Below are 19262 nucleotides of genomic sequence, written 5' to 3'. Positions count from 1 at the left end.
CAACATATATGAAAATTACTGTGTAATAATATTAAATTCTAGAAATGTATCAAAACATGTCAACCGTGTTTGTAGAATTGTAAGGATAATTTTACACAGCAATTTTTTGATACTCGATGAACATATTCTAAAACTTATTGAACCTGATGAATTTCTAAAACATGTTATAACTTTTGAATACATGTGAAACATTTTCCAAAAACATGAAATGCATTAGCGCTTTCTTTTAAGTTTATGGCAGTTGTAACTTTTTCTTGCATTTCTTCTTTCAAAAGGTAAAAACAATATCAAAGACAAAAAATAAGCACCAACTTGAAAAATAAAAATAAAACTTGTGTGGGCCCAAACGAGTACCATATATAAAAGAATAGCTTGAAGAGGTACATAGCAGCCAAAGTGGACTTTCGGAGCACGGTGGCCACTGGGCATGTTTGTTTTAAAGGTTAGAAACTGTCACTTAAAAGTTCAGCTTTTTTTTCACACCAGAAACGTATGCATGTGCAAAATTTCGTACGAAATTATATGTTATATTATGCCCTGCAATAAAGACAAATTTCCAGCCAAATAACAAGCAAAATTTTGCATGTGTGTATCTTTTTTGTATCTCTCACATTCAAACGTGAATTTTGATGAAAGTTCGCACAATATATTACACTTCTATGTGTGCACGTATAAAAGATTTTTGATTTTTTTTGAGTTGTAAAAATCCGATTATCTGAACTTAAGAGAAACAGGCACAATATGCCCGTGCTCCAAAGTTACGTTTTGCACAGCAACGCTGTATATATAATTCGACCTTATGAAAGCCCACTGTGCATATTTTTGCGTGGTGGATAGCCCGTGCTTAAAATGCAATCTGCGACCGTGAGATCTCAGCATGGATTCTAAATCATGTAATTTATTTTTACTGTTGGCTTTCATACGTGATTAAATAAAATATGAGGCAATCCCTCACGCGCGGGCTACCCAGCTCCTCCCATGCTCTCAGCCACTTACATGTGGGCCGCCACCGCCACGCTGTCACACCATGCCGGCATAGCGTACGCCCGGATACAAAATGAGGCACCGTATTTGCACAGCCAGACAAGTTCGAGCATCAGTTTCATGTATTTTATAACTGTAGTCATCAAACTGACCGCGTGGAACAACTTGAGGCACCCCTACTGTATTTAACTCATTTTCTTTTATATAAGAGTTGTTGACATGGAAGCGTGAGCGAGTGAACGTATGTTACAGTAACCTTTTATAGCTAGCGCTGAGGTCAGGCTGGAAAACTACTGAAACGAATAAAAAAAAGAAAGAAGAAAAAGGAAAGAATGGAGTGAAGTCCTTTTCGGCGGACCCTCTCTCTCTGCTTCACCTTCACGCACGCACGCACGCACGCACGCTTCCTCGATCCCATCCAGCAAGCAAGCAGGCAGCAAGGGGTCCGTCGCCGCGCCGTCTTCCCCGTCGCCGTCCGTCACCGTCGTCGTCGCCACGGTCCAGCCCTCCGGTCGGCGCTGGTACGCTCCCCTCCCCTGCCTCTCCCCCCGTGAATTTACCCCCTCCCTCTCCGCCTCCTCCTCAGGGGCCGAATTCCTCGCCCCCGCGGCCCGCTTCGCCGGTGGCGGGACTCGGCCCCTGCTCTGGCGGGCGGGGCGGGGGAGGGGCTCCGGCCGATTCGGCCCGACGGTAGCTACCTGGCGCCGATCCATCGATTCATCACCGACGGAGCCCCTTACCTGACGCTGTGGCCGCGATCCATTCCATGGCCCGCACCGCACGCATCACCCGCGCCAGCCGTTCCCCTCATGCTTGCTTGCTTGCTTGCTTCGCTGCCCGGCCCGGCGAATCCGTCCGTCAGCCGGCGCACCGCAACTCTGCAACCGCCTAAACTGACGCTCTGCCGGCTGTTGTTTTACTGGGACGGATCTAGATTCAGTCCACCATGTTGCTATTCCTGTCGCACCACGCGCGGATTCCCTGGCGTATACTCCTACTGGCCAGTAACATTTTTTGCATACTGCGTCGATCTAGGTTGCTGACGCGAAGGCAAAATTTCTGCAGGTCGTCGCCGGCAGACAATGTGGGGCGAGAGGGCTCACCACAAGCATGGGCACCATCACGACAACGTGGGTTCCAGGGACCGGCAGCCCAAGTTCATAGCAGACAACTACAGCTCAGTGGATGAGGTGAGTCACAAGCAACCATTGTGCTATCCTTTTCTCATGCCTGTTATCAAGTGTTGACAGGCTTCTCTGCTACTCTGTTTGCTCTGAATCCTGCTGCTGCTTCTTGAGCAAAAAATTTTACTGCACAATAAATAAATAAGGCAGAGGCCATCACCCGGCTTATTACTCTAGTATTTGCTTAGTTATTATTAAAACCTCAGGGCATTGCTCAAATTATGCGTCTCTGTTATTCAATCTTCGGCACAGTCTTCTCGATAAACATTGAGAAATGTCAAATCCTGGCAGGGTATAATCTGTTTTCCCCGTATGCTACATGCCCAAATCTGCATAACATAAACTGTGTCTGCGAGCCACAAATTTCCCTGCTGTATTGTTGCCTACAGCAAACCTTGTTTGAGTGCTTTCAGCTACCTCTATTCCGTTTCAAAATAAGTAAATATATCATATCCACATCATGTCGCCATGCGTTTGCATTCTCTACACCAAATAAGTAATTTGGCACTATTCCAACATATGAAGGTCGTTGCTGCGTTGAGGGAAGCTGGCCTTGAATCATCAAATCTGATTCTCGGTATTGACTTCACCAAAAGCAATGAATGGTCAGGTAATGTTACTTCCTTGTCACTGTCACGTCAGGTCTGCTGTTTTACCCAACAAGGTCCCTGTCATTTAACTGGAAAAGTATTCTTCTGAATTTCTGTAGGTAGGCATTCCTTTGGAAGAAAATCTCTGCATGCCATTAGTGGCACCCCAAATCCATATGAGCAAGCCATCTCTATAATTGGGCGAACACTATCACCTTTTGATGATGATAACTTGATACCATGCTTTGGGTTTGGTGATGGTAAGTATTCACTCACTGTTTTTGGCTTTTCCATTTTAACTTTCTTACAAGGAATTTGGCACCTCTTCCATGACTTGATGAAATGCAATTCAACCTGTAGCTTCTACACATGATCATTCGGTCTTCAGCTTTTACCAAGAAAACCGTCCTTGTCGTGGTTTTGAGGAGGTTCTTGACAGATACCGACAAATTGTTCCACATTTGAACCTTTCAGGTAATGAGCACTTATGCTCCTTTTCCTCCAGTAGAGATTCTGGGATTGTAAAACGATAACAAATATGAGTTTTATCTGCACCACTAACTTCGACAGTAGCGACAGTCTTTTTCTAATCAACAAACTGTTTTTAGGACGACTTATGTTTTAAAGTAACCATATAGTTCTATGCTTTGTTTCCTTGCTTCAACTTTATTTGATGACATGCACGCCAGGCCTCCCGACCCCTCCCTGTAGTGATGGATAGCTAGCTGTACAGTTTTTTTGTTTTCTGGTTCTGTGTTCTGTCTCGTTACCAGTTCCTTTCGGCTAGCTTAGGTAGTTTTTTTGTTGTTTTCACTGGGTCCGTTGTACAGTTTGCGTCATCTTGACACTCCCTCCTAATGTACAAAATGACATGCATTTTTTTGTTGAGAAAACAACTTATTTGATGATGTCCCGAGATTGTCGTACGATAGCACATAGCAAATAGTCCTGTTGGTGTTCAACTATTCGGTGCATCTGCAAGTTTTTTACGTCACTTGTTGATAAGATCGTATTATTGTGATTGTTGCATCATGATTACACATATTATGTAATCTGTGAACATAATGCAATAGCTATTTGAGTAAGACAAAGTGTTCACACTGCACAGTATAACTCATGTATTGTGTTTTGACTGAATAATAATGTATCTACGATGCCGTCTCTGTTTGGGGGCAGCTGAATACTTCACCAGCAATACGCAAATCTTTCGTTTGCCTCACAATATTATTGAACTGTTCACTGCAGGACCAACTTCTTTTGCACCTCTTATCTACGCGGCGATGTCAGTTGTCGAAAGCAGTAACTGCCAATATCATGTCCTCGTCATCATAGCTGATGGGCAGGTAATGTGTTCATTGTAGCAGTAAATTCTTCTATGGAACTTTAGCCATTCAGCGCGAGCCTCACTTGAGCAAAAGTTGTAGGTGACCACCTCAAATTCAAGTGCAAGATTAAGTCCACAAGAACAGGCAACTATACAAGCAATTGTTGATGCTAGGTAAATGCAGTTCATGTATATGTATTCAACTTGGTGTTGTTCTATTACTAAAGCCTTTTTTGTTCGCTAGCTTCTATCCTCTTTCGATTGTTATGGTGGGAGTGGGCGATGGACCATGGGATGCAATGCAGCATTTTGATGACTGTATTCCTGACAGAGCTTTTGACAATTTCCAGGTGATTTAAAAGTACTATTATGTTTGCTTCAGCTCCAAATTTCTTCAGCGCCAAGAAAAATGATTCTAGCTGTGTGTCTTGGAGTTAATGATGCGTGGAAGCTGATGATTCCAATAAAAAGAAAATATCATACTGCATTGAGATTAATTTACCTTGTTCTTGGACTTGGAAGAATTTCTGATTTGCGTTGCATTTATCTGTCTGTTGCTGTACTTATTATAACCTTGTTGGTAAATTACTGCAGTTCGTGAACTTTACTGGTCTCATGTCAACAAGCAAGGATATGTCGAAGAAGGAGGCCGCATTTGCACTTGCAGCGCTGATGGAAATACCCACCCAATACAAAGCGACTCAAGGCCTCCGACCTCCAGAGTACTTGCTCTTCTTCTTTCCTTGAGGCCCTGCATTAGTTATTCTTGGCATCCCTATGAAAGTGTTCATTTTCCGATCTTGTACTTATCACCTTAACCTAACTAATATATCAGGAGGCACGCACAAAATCCCAACCCTCCAAGGATCCTTCCCCCTCCCAGCAAAGTTCTTGAACATGACAATATTGCCGCAGCTTCCCGTGCTCCAGACGCAACCTCCCAGTCAACCGACGTTGGCTACACCGCTTCGGATGAAAAGGTTGGTGCGCCTTGAGGCCAGTAAGTCCGCATCATATTCTTTTTACAGTTATTATGATCTTGACTCTCTTTTTTTGTATAACTTGGAAGGTATGTCCCATCTGCTTAACGAATCCAAAGGACATGGCCTTCCAATGCGGCCATCTGGTAAGTCGCTAGCGCCAAACCAACTCAATCTCTAAACATTGTTAAAAATTCAGATACATTGAAGTACTAAGCTCCTTTCTTGGATGAGTACCCTGATCTAACCCTCCTTCTGTCTCCTCTTTATGTCTGTCCCAAGACATGCAAGGAATGCGGGCCGACGCTATCGACATGCCCCTTGTGCCGCGCGCCGATCACTGTCCGTGTGAGGCTCTTTTCATAAAGATGATGCAGCCTTCTGGAGGTGAAGAGCAAGAAGTTTGGAAAGGCAAGGAGATATGTAAATGTTCATAAAGCTTTACTGTATGTGACGATTGCCAACTGTGTTGGCTGTCTGATGGATAATTTCCATCACCTCCTGTACAGTTTATTACTGTCATCTTGTAAAAAGTAGCAGCAGTAGCAGCTGTAGAAAACCGTGTTTTCTCATGAAACCTAAATGAATCAATACTAGCAATAATTATTGTTCAATATAGTTTGCATCTTAATATCACCATCCTGATATATTGGAGCGGATTCGGAGGTGTGGGGGTGTCTTTGGAGCGATATTTTTTTTTTTAGCAAAACTGTTTTTTTTAACTCCAGCCAGCCATGGGCAAAGTATGTTTATTGTTTAAGGATGGAGAGGGGCTGGAGTAAAGATTATCCTCCTCTAAAGCTTTTGAGGGATCCGTTAGATGTGCTGGTTAGAGGAGGAAAAGCGAATTTATATCCTCTAACGCTTTTAGGATGATTGTACGGTTAACGTCAAGCGGACGAGGATCCTCTACCGTGCCCAGCGGCACGGTACTCTGCCGTGCCTTCTTACCCAGCGTACCCATTGGTATTGGGCCTATGGATTAGAAATTAGAACTAACCAGCCCAGCCGTTCATCTATGCACAGATTAACGAGAGTAATTACCTACTTATTATTGTATAAAATGTTAACTTTTACTCCCTCTGTCCCAAAATTTTTGTCTTAGATTTGTCTAGATATGGATATATCTAATACTAAAACATGATTTGATATATCCGTATTTAGACAAATCTAAGACAAAAAATTTGGAACGGAGGTAGCAATACACATGAGCAACATTCTTAAATGAAAATGAACTCGTATTAGAAAAATGGTTTTGCTAAATCTGAGTCATATTCTACGCGGAGCGATTTTTAATACTTAATATTTTTCTTTCTCCTATTTTTGATTTGTTATTGTTTAATCAGTTTGATTAGTATGTTTTTTTTGTCTTTTTTGCGTGCTACTCGTGTAACTAGAGTTGCATATTCGTCGCCCACGTGACACTACAGTTGCACACCAGATGCATGCCCGTCACTGCCCTTATGAGCACCTATGAGAAACATGTGAACACATTTATGCCCGCCCGACTAACGTGCAACTGTAATTACGTGCAATTTATGGACATGTAACTGTGGCCACATGAATCCCCCGGATATGGATTTTGGTCAACCGGATATTCGACGGATATGGTAGCGGATACGGTATCGATAATATCCGATGGATGTAGATTATCCGGGCTTTTTACGAATTATATGAGGTTATCAAATAGGATTATTCAATAAATTTAGCCCAAACAACTAGTAGCGGTCTATTTTTTGGTAGGCCGCTGCGCAAGCAAGGAACGTTGCGAGGAGAAACAAAAGGCACAAAAAATAAAAATAAAAGGACCAATCCAACCGATAAAACAATAATAAGTAACAAAAAGGAAAATATAAAATACAAAATTCGCTCTGCATAATATATGACCGAGATACAAAATTGGTGTTTTTTAGATAATAATATTTTTTAGGGAAAATAATAATAGTTAATTACTTTTTCAGAAAAGTAATATATTTTTTTGCGAATTAGAAAAGTAATAGTTAATTAGTTAATATGCAGGGGTGTGATGCATTAGGTTTTTTTTAGCGGTGTGTGATGTATCAGGTTTGCTAGGCTGGTTGGACTTTGACCCATATCTTCTTTTTTTAGGGGATATTCTGGCCCATACCAGCGCGTACCCCTGGGTAGGAAGAAGGCACGGCAGAGTACCGTGCTGCTGGGCATGGTAGAGGAGCCGGATCCAGGTCAAGCATAGGGTTGAAGGAAGCACCGCTAAAATTAAGGTGAGCAGAGACACAGCCATGTGCCATGCCCTCCTCAAAAGGTAGAGTTCAAACTTCCAAATTGTTAGCAATCCACGCAGAGATTCATTTCAACAACCATCCGGTCCACAAGCTAGAGGACTCGGTTTTCAGCTAATTAACTGTGCAATTCTTTTTTTATGCGAACACGGTATAGTACATACACAAGCGCTCATATATACGTGCATACACTCCCCCCCCTATAAATGCACACACACGTACACCTTATCCCTATCATCTTGAGATTTTACAAAGTCACCGTAATCGCCTCGTAGTCGACGAGAACATCTCCTTTCACTTTACGCGCATTGCCGAAAATTCTGAAATAAATACAAGCACCGCTGATGCTCAAAGAAAAAAAATACGAGCACCGAGATTTGGACCCTGATGGGCTGGAGATACCACAGTCCTCCTAACTAGCAATTCTCTTACGTTTGCCTAACACCAAGCAATTCTCTTACGTATGCCTAATACCGAGCAAGTTTTTTATATCCAAAGACAAGGCAGCGACTGCAGTTTCGGTCATGTCATGTGGGGCGATTTGGTCCAACCGAAACAAAAAGTATGTTCATGAAGAGATAAAGTATCAACCTATGAAATCCATGCAGATAATTGATGAGCTCATTTCAGCTCTGGATATTCCGACTCCAACCGAAACAAACATGGTTGGGGTCTGTGATCTTTGGCAAGCTAATGATGATCGATCAGTTGGAGGTCAAGTTCTGCGGGTGATGAAAGCCTGTCTCCATCTGTTTCGGGGCTTCCAAGGCTTCAAGCTACAACATGATGTGTTGTCCCTGAATTTCTGATTGGCGTTGCACAATCACATGCAAATCCGCCAACCACTTGAATAAATTGCCTTGATGGCGTCCGGCTACCAAAAAATGAGTATAACTAGTCCTGAAATTGCACCATACGATGCATGCTAATTCGGTGAAATATATTTCTAACAGAAGAAAACTTGGGTGAAATATAGTACTAGTATAGGCGCAGGCAAGTGCTAGACGCCGGTGCGCCGGCCCAAAGTTGGGTTGGTCACACCCTAGCCGTCTGATACGCTGCATCATAGCCGTCTGATGAGGGGATCCCTTCTTCCTCAACTTCCTCTTTTCCTCGCTTTGTCCCCAAATCACGCAAGCCACGTGCAGGACGGGAATGAGACGCCGTCATTCGTTGGATCGCTGCTACTCACGTGCAGGACGGTGCTTGCCGAGGAACCTCCCCCGCTCTCAATTTCTGTTGCAGATCCTGTTGTCGACTGGTTGCAACTCCTGCCGCCGACACTCCATGGTTGCAGCACTCTGGTGCCCCCCCCCCTCTCTCAATTTCTGTTGCAGATCCTGTTGTCGACTGGTTGCAACTCCTGCCGCCGACACTCCATGGTTGCAGCACTCTGGTGCCCCCCCCCCCCCGCCCCACAGCCTGCATGAGTTTTTGTGAACAACGGCCAGCAGTCACACCATGAAGCGGATGTAGTTAAAAAAAGCATGTCGGTCATAGCAAAAAGCACCCGCAATTGCAACATCCAATAAAAAAAGGATCGCGATAACTGCCACACGTGTGGGCGTTAAGAAATCTGCCCACACATTCTGTGTGGTGCCTAAGAGGACCAGCCCACACGCTTGTGTGTGGGCAAAACAATCAGCGCCCACATGTCTCTTTTTTCCCTCCCGGTCCCTCTTACACGCGTGTGTGTGGGTGAAAATAGATAACGCCCACACATCCGGTACGTCAGGCCTCGTACCTCGTGGTCCCGCACGCCCCACGTGACACTTTACCGCGTGCACGCAGTTGCCATGGGCCGGACCCTCGTCTATGTTCGTTTAAGTGCAGTTGCCATGTCGCTGAACTACGGTTGCCATGTCGGACAACTACAGTTGCCATGTCTGCTCAACTGCAGTTGCCATCTCAGGTCAAACTTCCAGATTGCCATTTTTTGGACAACTACAGATGTTGCCATGTGTGATCTGGTCTACTACAGTTGCCATGATTTTAAAATTTTAAGAGTTGCCACCTACTAACAGTAGGCAGTTGCCGTCTAGCACTGAAAAAATGGCATGGCAAAAAAACATGTTCGGGTAAAAGAGAGAGTTGCCATGTGCTCACAAGCACGTTAGGGCAGTTGCCATGTAAAAAGAAAGAGTTGCCATCTACTTACGTGCACGCTAGGGCAGTTTACCATGTACCATGCAAAACATATGGCAACTGACATGTTTGGGTAAAAAAAAAAGAGAGTTGCCATCTGCTTGCAATCACACTAGGGCAATTGCCATGTACACTGCAAAACGCATGGCAACTGGCAGCTTGGGTGTGGGAGATGAGGCGGACGTGTGGGCGAGATGACAAACGCCCACACATCAGCCCTTGTGCGTGACTGAAAACTGGTGTGTGGGTGAACTGCTAAACGCCCACACACCGATCCCTCCGTGTGGTAAATCGGATGTGTGGACGAATTATGCCACACACCACACACACACCTTGTCCTACGTGACACACAAAATCATCTTTTTTATGCCAAAATTCGTGCAAAAGGCGTTGGACGGTGATGAAGGCGTGTGGACGAGTTGGCTAACGCCCACACGTGTGGGCGTTAACATTTCCGTAAAAAGAGATGAAGTTCTGTATAGGCACATCCATGGTGACCATTGCATCGACGTCTCCTGTGCGTCAAGGCCACCACAAAGATGATTGGGAAAAAAAATGCCGCCCCGTTGTACCGGTGCAGGTGTGTCGTCTTCAGCACCGGCGTCCAGCCCCCGACGACATCCCTCGTCGCCTTCAGCGGAATCATGCCCGTGCGTGCTCAGGCTGGTGCGTCGATGGCGTGGGAGTGAAGACGACCGAGGGACGAGCGGTGGAGGTCCACGCGCGAAGCGATAAGGTTTGACCTCTTCCGAGATGCACGCGCCGCCACGTGATCCGGTGGGACTCAACGCAGCGCGCGTCCGGACCGGCCGGACCGCCTGCCCGCCGGCTGTAAACGTTTCCCCATATCCAGGCCCAAGTAAGCATTTAGGAAGAATCCTCACATTCTAAAAAGTGACGGGAGACGTTGACTTTTCTTTTTGCATCTCACCGGAGACGTTGACCTGGAAAACGTGACCGAGGCTTGAGGAAGGAAGGAATTTCCGGACCACCGATAAAACAAAACGAGCAAATAAATAAATAAAAGAAAATAAAAGAAGAAAAAGGAAAGAAGTGAAGGCCGCCGCCGCCGCCTGCCTGCCACCGTGCGCTGTGCTGGCTGCGCGACGCGGATATAGCCGCCCGCCCGCCCGCCCGCACCCACGGGAAACCGCCGCTCCTTTGGCGTCTCCAGCAATCAATCCAGCAGCCCAAGGCCGCGCGGCGGCGTCTCTTCCTTCCTTCCTTCCCCGCTCGCCGCTGCCGTCGCCGTCGCGGTCCGGCCCTCCGCGCCGCAGCGGTACGTACGCACGCCGCTCCCGAACCCTCCTCGGCGGTTCCCTTCGCCGGCGGCGGCGGGGGATCGGCCCCCGCTCTGGTGGTGGTGGTGGTGGGCGGGATCGGGGGTTCCGCCCGATCTGGCCTGACCGCAGCGAGCGCCGATTGATTGATTGATTGATTGGTTGATCGGTGCCGTGCCTGCTGCCCCTCATCTGACGCTTACTACTAGTAGTTCTGTTCGTGTTCGGTCTTATTTTATTACTCTATTTTATCTATCAGTTGGGAGGGATCTGGATCCCACACCGCCCCCATCGCATCGCTGTCCTCGTTGCTACTCGCTCCGTTCGGAATTACTTGTCACAAAAATGGATAAAAATTGATGCATCTACGACTACAATACATTTAGATACATTCTTTTCTTGGACGAGTAATTCCGAACGGAGGGAGTACATTTGTACACCCTCCGTTTCGGGCGTGCTAGGGCGCGCTGCCACCCACTAAATCTCTCGGAAACCCGGATAAATCATCTTTCCCAACAATTTTTATTTTCTGCATGCTGCGTTCATCAGGGTTTACGCGAAATCCATGTGCTTCTGCAGGTCGTCGACGACAATGTGGGGCTGGGGCAAACAGGAAAAGGCTGATGACACCCAGTAAATTTCTCGGAAACCGGCAGAAATCATTTTTCCAAACCATTTATCTTGGTTTTGGCGTAGCGCGTCGATCCAGGGTCGCTGACGCATAGGCGAAATTCCTGTGTGGCTCTGCAGGTCGTCGCCGGGAATGTGGGGCTGGGGCGAAGAGGAAGAGGAAGAGGAAGAGGCTCATGACGAGCATCGCACCCGGTAAAATTTCTCGGAAGCTGCGAGAAACCATTTTTCCCAACAATTTTTATTTTTCTTGCAATAGTGGGTTCATCCAGGGTCGCTGACGCTCAGGCGAAATTCGTGTGGTTCTGCAGGTCGTGGCCGATAGTGTGGGGCGAAGAGGACGAGACTGATGACGAGGAGGACACCCGGTAAATTTCTCGGAAACTAAGAGAAGCCATTTTTATTTCTTGCACAGTGCGTTGATCGATCCACGGTTGTTGCTGACGCTCACGTCGAATTCGTGTGGTTCTGCAGATCGCCGCCGACATCGTGGGACGAAAATACTGATGACGAGGACGTTCCCTCCGGGAGTTCCGAGGACGTTCCTTCCGGGAGTTCGGAGGACGTTCCCTCAGGGAGTTCCGAGGACGTTTCTTCGGGGAGTTCCGAGGATGTTCCCTCCGGGAGCTCCGAGGAAGAGGAGCCCATGTACAATTACAGCACGGTGGATGAGGTGAGTCACAAGCAGACATTGTCCCAGTGTGGTCACTCTCTGTTTCCTCATGCCTATCAAGTGTAGATACTTTTCTCTGCCACTTATATGTACACTCTTTGCTCTGAATCTTGAGCATAAGTTACTTCAGCGAAAAGTCAGACAGAGGCGGTCACCCAGCTCATTCTAGTGTTTGCTTGGTTAAAACCTCAGCGTGTTGCTCAAATTCTGTGTCTCTGTTATTCAATCTTCGGCGCGGTCTTCTTGGAAAACGTTGTCAAATGTCATATCCTGGCAGGGTATAAAATGTTTTAATCTGTATGCTACATGCCCAAATCTGCATAACGTAAACTGTTTCTCCGAGCCACATATTTACCTTCTGTTTAAAATGTTTTCAGCTACTTTATCTCCAGTTTAAAATTATAAGTACATAAATCGTATCCACATCATGTTGTCGTGCGCTTGCATTCTCTAGACATTTGGTACTAATTTCGATATATGAAGGTCATTACTGCACTGAGAGAAGCTGGGCTTGAATCATCAAATCTGATTTTTGGCATTGACTTCACCAAAAGCAACGATTGGTCAGGTAATGTTACTTCTGTGTCACTGTCACCGTCAGATCTGCTGTTTTACCCTGTCGTTTAACTGAATAAGTATCCTGCTGGATTTCTGTAGGTAAGCATTCCTTCGGAGGAGAATCTCTGCATGCCATTAGTCGCACCCCAAATCCATATGAGCAAGCCATTTCTATTATTGGGCGAACACTATCACCTTTTGATGATGATAACTTGATACAATGCTTTGGATTTGGTGATGGTAAGTATTCGCTCACTGTTTTTTCCTTTTCTATTTTAACTTTCTTTCAAGGAAATTTTCTACTTCTTCTGTGACTTGATGAAATGTAATTCAAACCTGTAGTTTCCACATGTGATCATTCCGTCTTCAGCTTTTACGAAGATTACCGTCCTTGTTGTGGTTTTGAGGAGGTTCTTGACAGATACAAACAAATGATTCCATATTTGGACCTTTCAGGTAATGAAGGCTTATTCCCCTTGTTTCATTCAGTAGAGATTCTGGGATTGTAAAATCAGAACAAATCTGAGTTGTATCTATCTCAGCAACTTTGACACTGGAGACAGTCTTTTTCTAATCGATGAACTGTTTTTAGGACGAGTTATTTTTTTAGGTAGCCATATAGTGCTGTGCTCTGTTTCCTTGCTTCAACTTATTTGATGGCGTGCACGCTAGACGTCCTGACCCCTCCCTGCATTGATGGATAGCTAGCCGTACAGTTTTCTGTTTTTTGTTTCATTTACTCCAGGCCTCCTTTTGTTTAATTTTGTTGGCTTTGCCTTGCTTTGTTTTCATTTGGTCGCCTGTACAGGTCGCGTCATCTTGATACATCCTCCTAATACAAAATAGCACACATTTTGATGCTTATTTGAGAAAAAAAACTTATTTGATAATGTTCCCAGATTACCCTAGGATAGCGCACAGCAAATAGTTCTATTTAGTGCATCTTTAAGTTTCTGACATCACTTGTTGATAAGGTTTATATCCTTGCGATCGTTGCATCATGATTACACACATTATTTGATAATGTTCCCAGATTACCCTAGGATAGCACACAGCAAATAGTTCTATTTAGTGCATCTTTAAGTTTCTGACATCACTTGTTGATAAGGTATTTGCAGTATAACTCATGTATTGTGTTTTGACTGAATAATTTTGCATCTATGACGCCGTCTCTGTTTAGGGGCAGCTGAATACTTCACCAGCAATGCTTAAATCTTTTGTTTCATCCATAATTTGGTTGAGCTGGTCACTGTAGGACCAACTTCTTTTGCACCTCTTATCTACGCGGCGATTTCAGTTGTTGAAAACAGTAACTACCAACATCATGTCCTCGTCATCATAGCTGATGGACAGGTAATGTGTTCATTGTAGCAGTAAATTCTTCAATGGAACTTCATCCCTTTAGCGTGAGTCTCACTTGAGCAAAAATTGCAGGTAGCCACCTCAAAGTCTTACAGCATCGTAAGTCCACAAGAAGAGGCAACTATACAAGCACTTATTGATGCTAGGTAAATGCAGTTCATCTGTTGTTATTCGACTTGGTGTTGTTGTATTGCTAACTAAAGCCTTTCTGTTTGCTAGCTTCTATCCTCTTTCAATTGTGATGGTGGGAGTGGGCGATGGACCATGGGATGAAATGCAGCCTGCTGATGAGGGTATTCCTGCCAGGGCTTTTTACAATTTCCAGGTGATTTAACAATGCTATTATGTTGCTTCAGTTCCAATTTTTTTGTTGTGCCCCACACAAAAAACAGTGCTACCTTCAATGCTAATGATTCTAGCTGTGTTTCCTGGACTTAATGATGTGGGAAGGCTGCTGATTCCAATAAGAAATAAAATAACAAACTTTGTTGAGATTAATTTACTTTGTGCCGTTGCCTTCTCTGATTAGAAGAATTTCAGATTTGTGTTGCATTCATACATCTGTTGCTGTACTTGTAACCTTGTTGATAAATCTACTGCAGTTTGTGAACTTTACTGACATCATGTCAACAAGCAAGGATATGGAGAAGAAGGAGGCTGCATTTGCCTTTGCAGCTCTGATGGAAATACCCACTCAATACAAAGCGGCCCAAGGCCTCCTACCTCCAGAGTACTCGCTCTTCTTCATCCTTGGCGTCCCTGCATTAGTTATCCTTGGCATCCTTGTCATATTCTCATTTGCTGGCGTCGTACTTATTGTCTTATCCTAAACTAATCTCTCAGGTGGCACGAAGAAATGGCTGACCCTTGGATGATCCTTCCGCCACCAATTGAAGTCCTTGAACGTGACGATGCTGTTGCAGCTACCTATGCTCCAGCCGCAACCTTCCAGTTAACCGATGTTGGCAATGGCGCTTTGGATGAACAGGTTGGTACCCTCAGGCTAGTAGTAAGTCCGCACCATATTTATTTTTTTACAGTCATGGCCTCTTATTAAACTCTGATTTTGTAAAACTTGTAGGTATGCCCCATCTGCTTAAGGAATCCGAGGGACATGGCTTTCCAGTGCGGTCATCTGGTAAGTCGCTCTAGCGCCGGACAAACTCGACTTGTGAACTTACAATGAAACCCCGACTTTACTATGAACAAACATGGCCAAATTCAGATACAATGAAGTAGTAGCTCTTTTCTCGGACGAGTGCCTGATCTAACCTCCCTTTGCCTTCTTTTTTCTGTCCGAAGACATGCAGGAATTGCGGTCCGGCGTTATCGACCTGCCCCGTGTGCTGTGCCCTGATCACGCATGATGCTCTTCTCGTAAGGAGGGCGCCGCCTTCTGAAGCGGAGGATCCGCCGTTCCATCCAATTTGGTATCAAGAATAATTAAGGAGCAAGAGGTTGGAAAGACAATGCGGTCAGAAAAAAGGTTGAAAAGACAAAGATATATGAATAGAACTTTACTTTATATATGTTCGGAACCAACTGTGTTTCAGACTTACAGTGACCTGTTGATTGCACCGTTTATTACTGTCATCATGTACAAAGTAGCAGTGGTATTAAACTGTGTTTTCTTGGTAAAACCTGAATGGAATGCCAGCAATTGTGTTACATTATGATCTGCATGACTCTTTATCTTCGTATCACCGACCTGATAATACTCCCTCCGTCTCAAAATTCTTGTCTTAGATTTGCCTAGGTACGGATGTACCTAATACTAAAACGTGACTTGATACATCCGTATTTAGACAAATTTAAGACAAGAATTCTGGGACAAAGGGAGTACTTCCACCATTAAGGATGCAAAGCGGGCAACCCGCGAAGCATTTTCGTGTGTTTGCACAAAGTCAACCTAGTGTAATCCCTCCCTTGCATTAGCATAAGGTTGACTTTCAGCATGCTCACGTTTGAGCTTTCGCGGGTTCCCGCTTGCATAGATATTCCCCATGTAGCATACTGTTGTTTCCTATGAAAAATCATGTAACATGAATGGACTGGTAATCAATCAAACGAAAATGTTTTAGCTAGAGCGGAAAAATTACGAAAATGCTAAAGCTCTGAAGTGAAATTTTTGGGCGTGGCAAATCGAACATTTTTCATGGCAATTTGTATTGGCGTCAGGATGGCAAACTTAGTTTGAAGCATGGCAATTTTCTGACAAAAAATGAACTGAACCGGATTTGCTATGCTCGCCAACTAAACTTGCAATCCCAGCGAACACAAGCTGCCATGAAAAACGTTTGTTTTGTCATGCCTAAAAATCCGACGTTCGCTGGATATACTGATCCAAAAAATATGGGTTGCAGAACTAGGGTTGTCAATTCACGAAAGACTACTATTGACACACAGTCAGTGCAGCGAGTTGAAACACTCTCTGCGGGCATTTCTGGGACTATGTTGTTTCGATCAGTTTGGATTCGCTATCCTGCTAGTTGTGCTCTTGGTTGTGGTCAGTGGCGATTCTACTAGGGGGCTTCATTAGGCTGAAGCCTACCCTCCAAAAATCCCATTTCAACTAAATATACTACTCCCTCCGTCTGGAAATACTTGTCGAAGAAATGCATAAAAATGGATGTATCTAGAACTAAAATACGTCTAGATACATCCATTCCTCCGACAAGTATTTCCGGACAGAGGGAGTACTTGACAATTGTACCGAGGTGTTTTACATCCAATAATTGCAATACATTGCTAATTAGACCTAGGAACTTGCTTTGAGCCTACCCTTCATTTCTGTGCTAGATTCGCCATTGGTTGTGGTCATACTCGTGCGTCACTCCGCCCGCTGCCCAACGACGCATTGAGAGGAGTGATTCCACGTTTCCTTTCTTCCCTAGAAAGAAAGATTCCCAACCGTCTAGGGTTTCTCCGCCCCTGCCGGCACCGCCGCCAATCCAGTGCCATTATACTCCATTAGTCGCACCCCAAATCCATATGAGCAAGCCATTTTTATTATTATGCAAACACTGTCACCTTTTGATGATGATGATGACTTCATACTATGCTTTGGATTTGATGATTGTAAGTATTCGCTCGCTGTTTTTTCTTATTCCGTTTTAACTTTCTTTCAAGGAATTTTTGTATTTCTCACCAAAAAAAGTTTGTATTTCGCGCAAAAAAGGGAAATTTAGTACTTCTCCTGTGACTTGATGAAATGTAATTTTAGTATGAGCAAACACTACTAAATTCGGATACAATGGAGTACGCTGAGCAAACACGACTAATGTATGCCCCAAGACATGCTAGGAATGTGGTCCAACTATCAACCTGCCCCCCTGTGCCGTGCCCCGATCACCGTGCGTGTGAGACTCTTCTCGTGAAGATGGTACTGCGTCATGGAAGTTGAAGGATCGGCCATTTCATCAAACACCAAAAAGTAGTCAAGGAGCAAGAGATTGGAAATACAAGGATATACTCCCCTCCTGTCCTTTTTACTTCGCGTATTAGATTTGTGCCAAGTTAAACTTTACAAGGTTTGACCAAATTTACTGCAGTAGCAACAACAGTAGTAGCAGTAGCAGTAGTAGCAGGAGTAGGAAATTTTTGTTACAGTATGGTTCGTATGATTATATCTTCATATCACATACCATGTAGTATGTTGTTGTTTCCGTTGAAACTGAGAAGTTGAGGAAGTTCTCACAAAAGTCAACTGGAGTGGTTTTGATTTCATATTTCTCGTTTAACATGCTCGCCGTTCGTTATTTGTCACAAGGTTTGTCACTGTTGCACCTACAGTGAAAAACCAAATGTTGGAATGCCAAATAATTAATCAAATGAAGGTATTTTTGTAGAGTGAAAAATAATCATGAATTTGCAAAGATAGGAGTGTCAATTCACCAAAGAGTATTGTCTTATTACATAGTTAGGTTTCCCTCTACATCATTAGAACGGATTTGGACATGCTCCGCTGTGGCAAGGTCATTTCTGAAACTAAAAAATATGCAGCAAGATGAACATAACCAAAATTGACCATGAGTAATTTTCTTATCTCTTGCCTCTCCGTGAGGAGTAGATCCTTTTGCCTACACCGTCTCACCTTCATCCCACTTGTCGCTCCGGCGGCGGCAAAGATGTAAGGAAGAAAAGTTCTTTTTGCCCGATGTCTAGGTCTAGTCTTAGTTTTCAGGAGACGTCACTTAGTCGGTATAAGTCATAATTAAACTCGTAATGATCGGAGGGGCCACGCCGGCTGCGAGTCCGCACTCGTGTCGGCTCACCTCCGCACCCGCACCCCCCTCCTCACTCTCCACATCGACCGGATCGCATAGCAGATTTATGCTCGAGCCTAACAATAAATAGCTCATACTAGACGATATTTAATTGTCATTGATTTAAAAATCTAATATTTATACTAGATATTTTTACTTTATATAATTTGTTTATATAAATGTACAACCCTAAATAATATATACTTAACCACATAAAAATGTTGGTAAATTTTAGTCGTATGATTCTTCATTATATATATAGTTCAGACATTCATACTTCAAAAATACATGCACACAATGCTAAAGTCTATGCTATATCGTGTAGTATTAGTTATTTTCTCTTTGTAACAAGATGTCACTTAATATTAAACATGAAAAATAAAAAGAACAAATTTTACATGTCTTTATGGATTAATATTATGATAATTGTTTAAAGTATAGTGTATATTTATGTGTTTTTATTTCTATTTCAATATTTTTAAAATACTTGAACACTAATATGTAAATTGTATAGTTTAAGAAATATCTTGACATTGGGTTCTAGAATATGATTAAGCCCAAACAAATAGCAGCAAATCTAAAAAAAAGACAAAGAGAATAGCAACCTAATTAAACTAACGGACACATTGATTAGATTGTTGTTTTGTCTCTATTGCTACTACCTACTAAAACAACGTCTGCATTTCCTAAAGGAGGGAGTACTTTGGTACGTTGTGTGAACTTTCTTCTACGAATTGGACTTTGTTTTCCATTAGACATCTTATATACACAATCCTATATAACTAAATAGTTTATCTCCATAAACTTATTTCTTTCAACATGCATGGAAATGCCCACCTCAATATGTAACCATGCATGGGAAAAGCCCTGCTAATATTCAATAATTCCTTTACAGCTACACAATAATCAAATTGTGTACAATCAATTCCAGTTCCATTATCATATTATTAGTTCAAATATTAATATTCCATACAACCAAATTGCATTGAATATATTGCTACTAATTGCTGCAGATTTTCGCCAAAA

At 43.7% G+C, this 19262-nt stretch overlaps 2 protein-coding genes across 2 annotated transcripts; both read left to right on the top strand.

Annotated features, from left to right (window-relative positions):
- Positions 1 to 1325: 1325 nt before the first annotated feature.
- On the top strand, positions 1326 to 5698 carry LOC123072628 (E3 ubiquitin-protein ligase RGLG3). The gene is made up of 12 exons (XM_044496219.1): positions 1326 to 1505; positions 2050 to 2174; positions 2694 to 2778; positions 2878 to 3018; positions 3119 to 3232; positions 4004 to 4101; positions 4183 to 4256; positions 4327 to 4432; positions 4677 to 4804; positions 4918 to 5062; positions 5152 to 5208; positions 5345 to 5698. The coding sequence occupies exons 2-12, from the start codon at positions 2067 to 2069 to the stop codon at positions 5426 to 5428; spliced, it is 1140 nt and encodes a 379-aa protein (XP_044352154.1). The 5' UTR covers positions 1326 to 1505; positions 2050 to 2066; the 3' UTR covers positions 5429 to 5698.
- A 4817-nt stretch (positions 5699 to 10515) lies between these two features.
- LOC123072627 (E3 ubiquitin-protein ligase RGLG3) lies at positions 10516 to 15647 on the top strand. Its single transcript, XM_044496218.1, has 15 exons — positions 10516 to 10747; positions 11328 to 11381; positions 11499 to 11573; positions 11690 to 11746; positions 11853 to 12051; positions 12535 to 12619; positions 12709 to 12849; positions 12952 to 13065; positions 13865 to 13962; positions 14044 to 14117; positions 14191 to 14296; positions 14574 to 14701; positions 14815 to 14959; positions 15053 to 15109; positions 15274 to 15647. Exons 2-15 carry the CDS (start codon positions 11341 to 11343, stop codon positions 15412 to 15414), a joined length of 1461 nt encoding a protein of 486 aa, XP_044352153.1. The 5' UTR covers positions 10516 to 10747; positions 11328 to 11340; the 3' UTR covers positions 15415 to 15647.
- The last annotated feature ends 3615 nt before the right edge of the window (positions 15648 to 19262 follow it).

This window comes from Triticum aestivum, chromosome 3B (assembly GCF_018294505.1).
Source record: "Triticum aestivum cultivar Chinese Spring chromosome 3B, IWGSC CS RefSeq v2.1, whole genome shotgun sequence".
Taxonomy (NCBI): Eukaryota; Viridiplantae; Streptophyta; class Magnoliopsida; order Poales; family Poaceae; genus Triticum; species Triticum aestivum.
The sequence above is the reverse complement of the archived record's forward strand: the minus strand, read 5'-3'. Positions and strand labels throughout refer to the sequence as shown.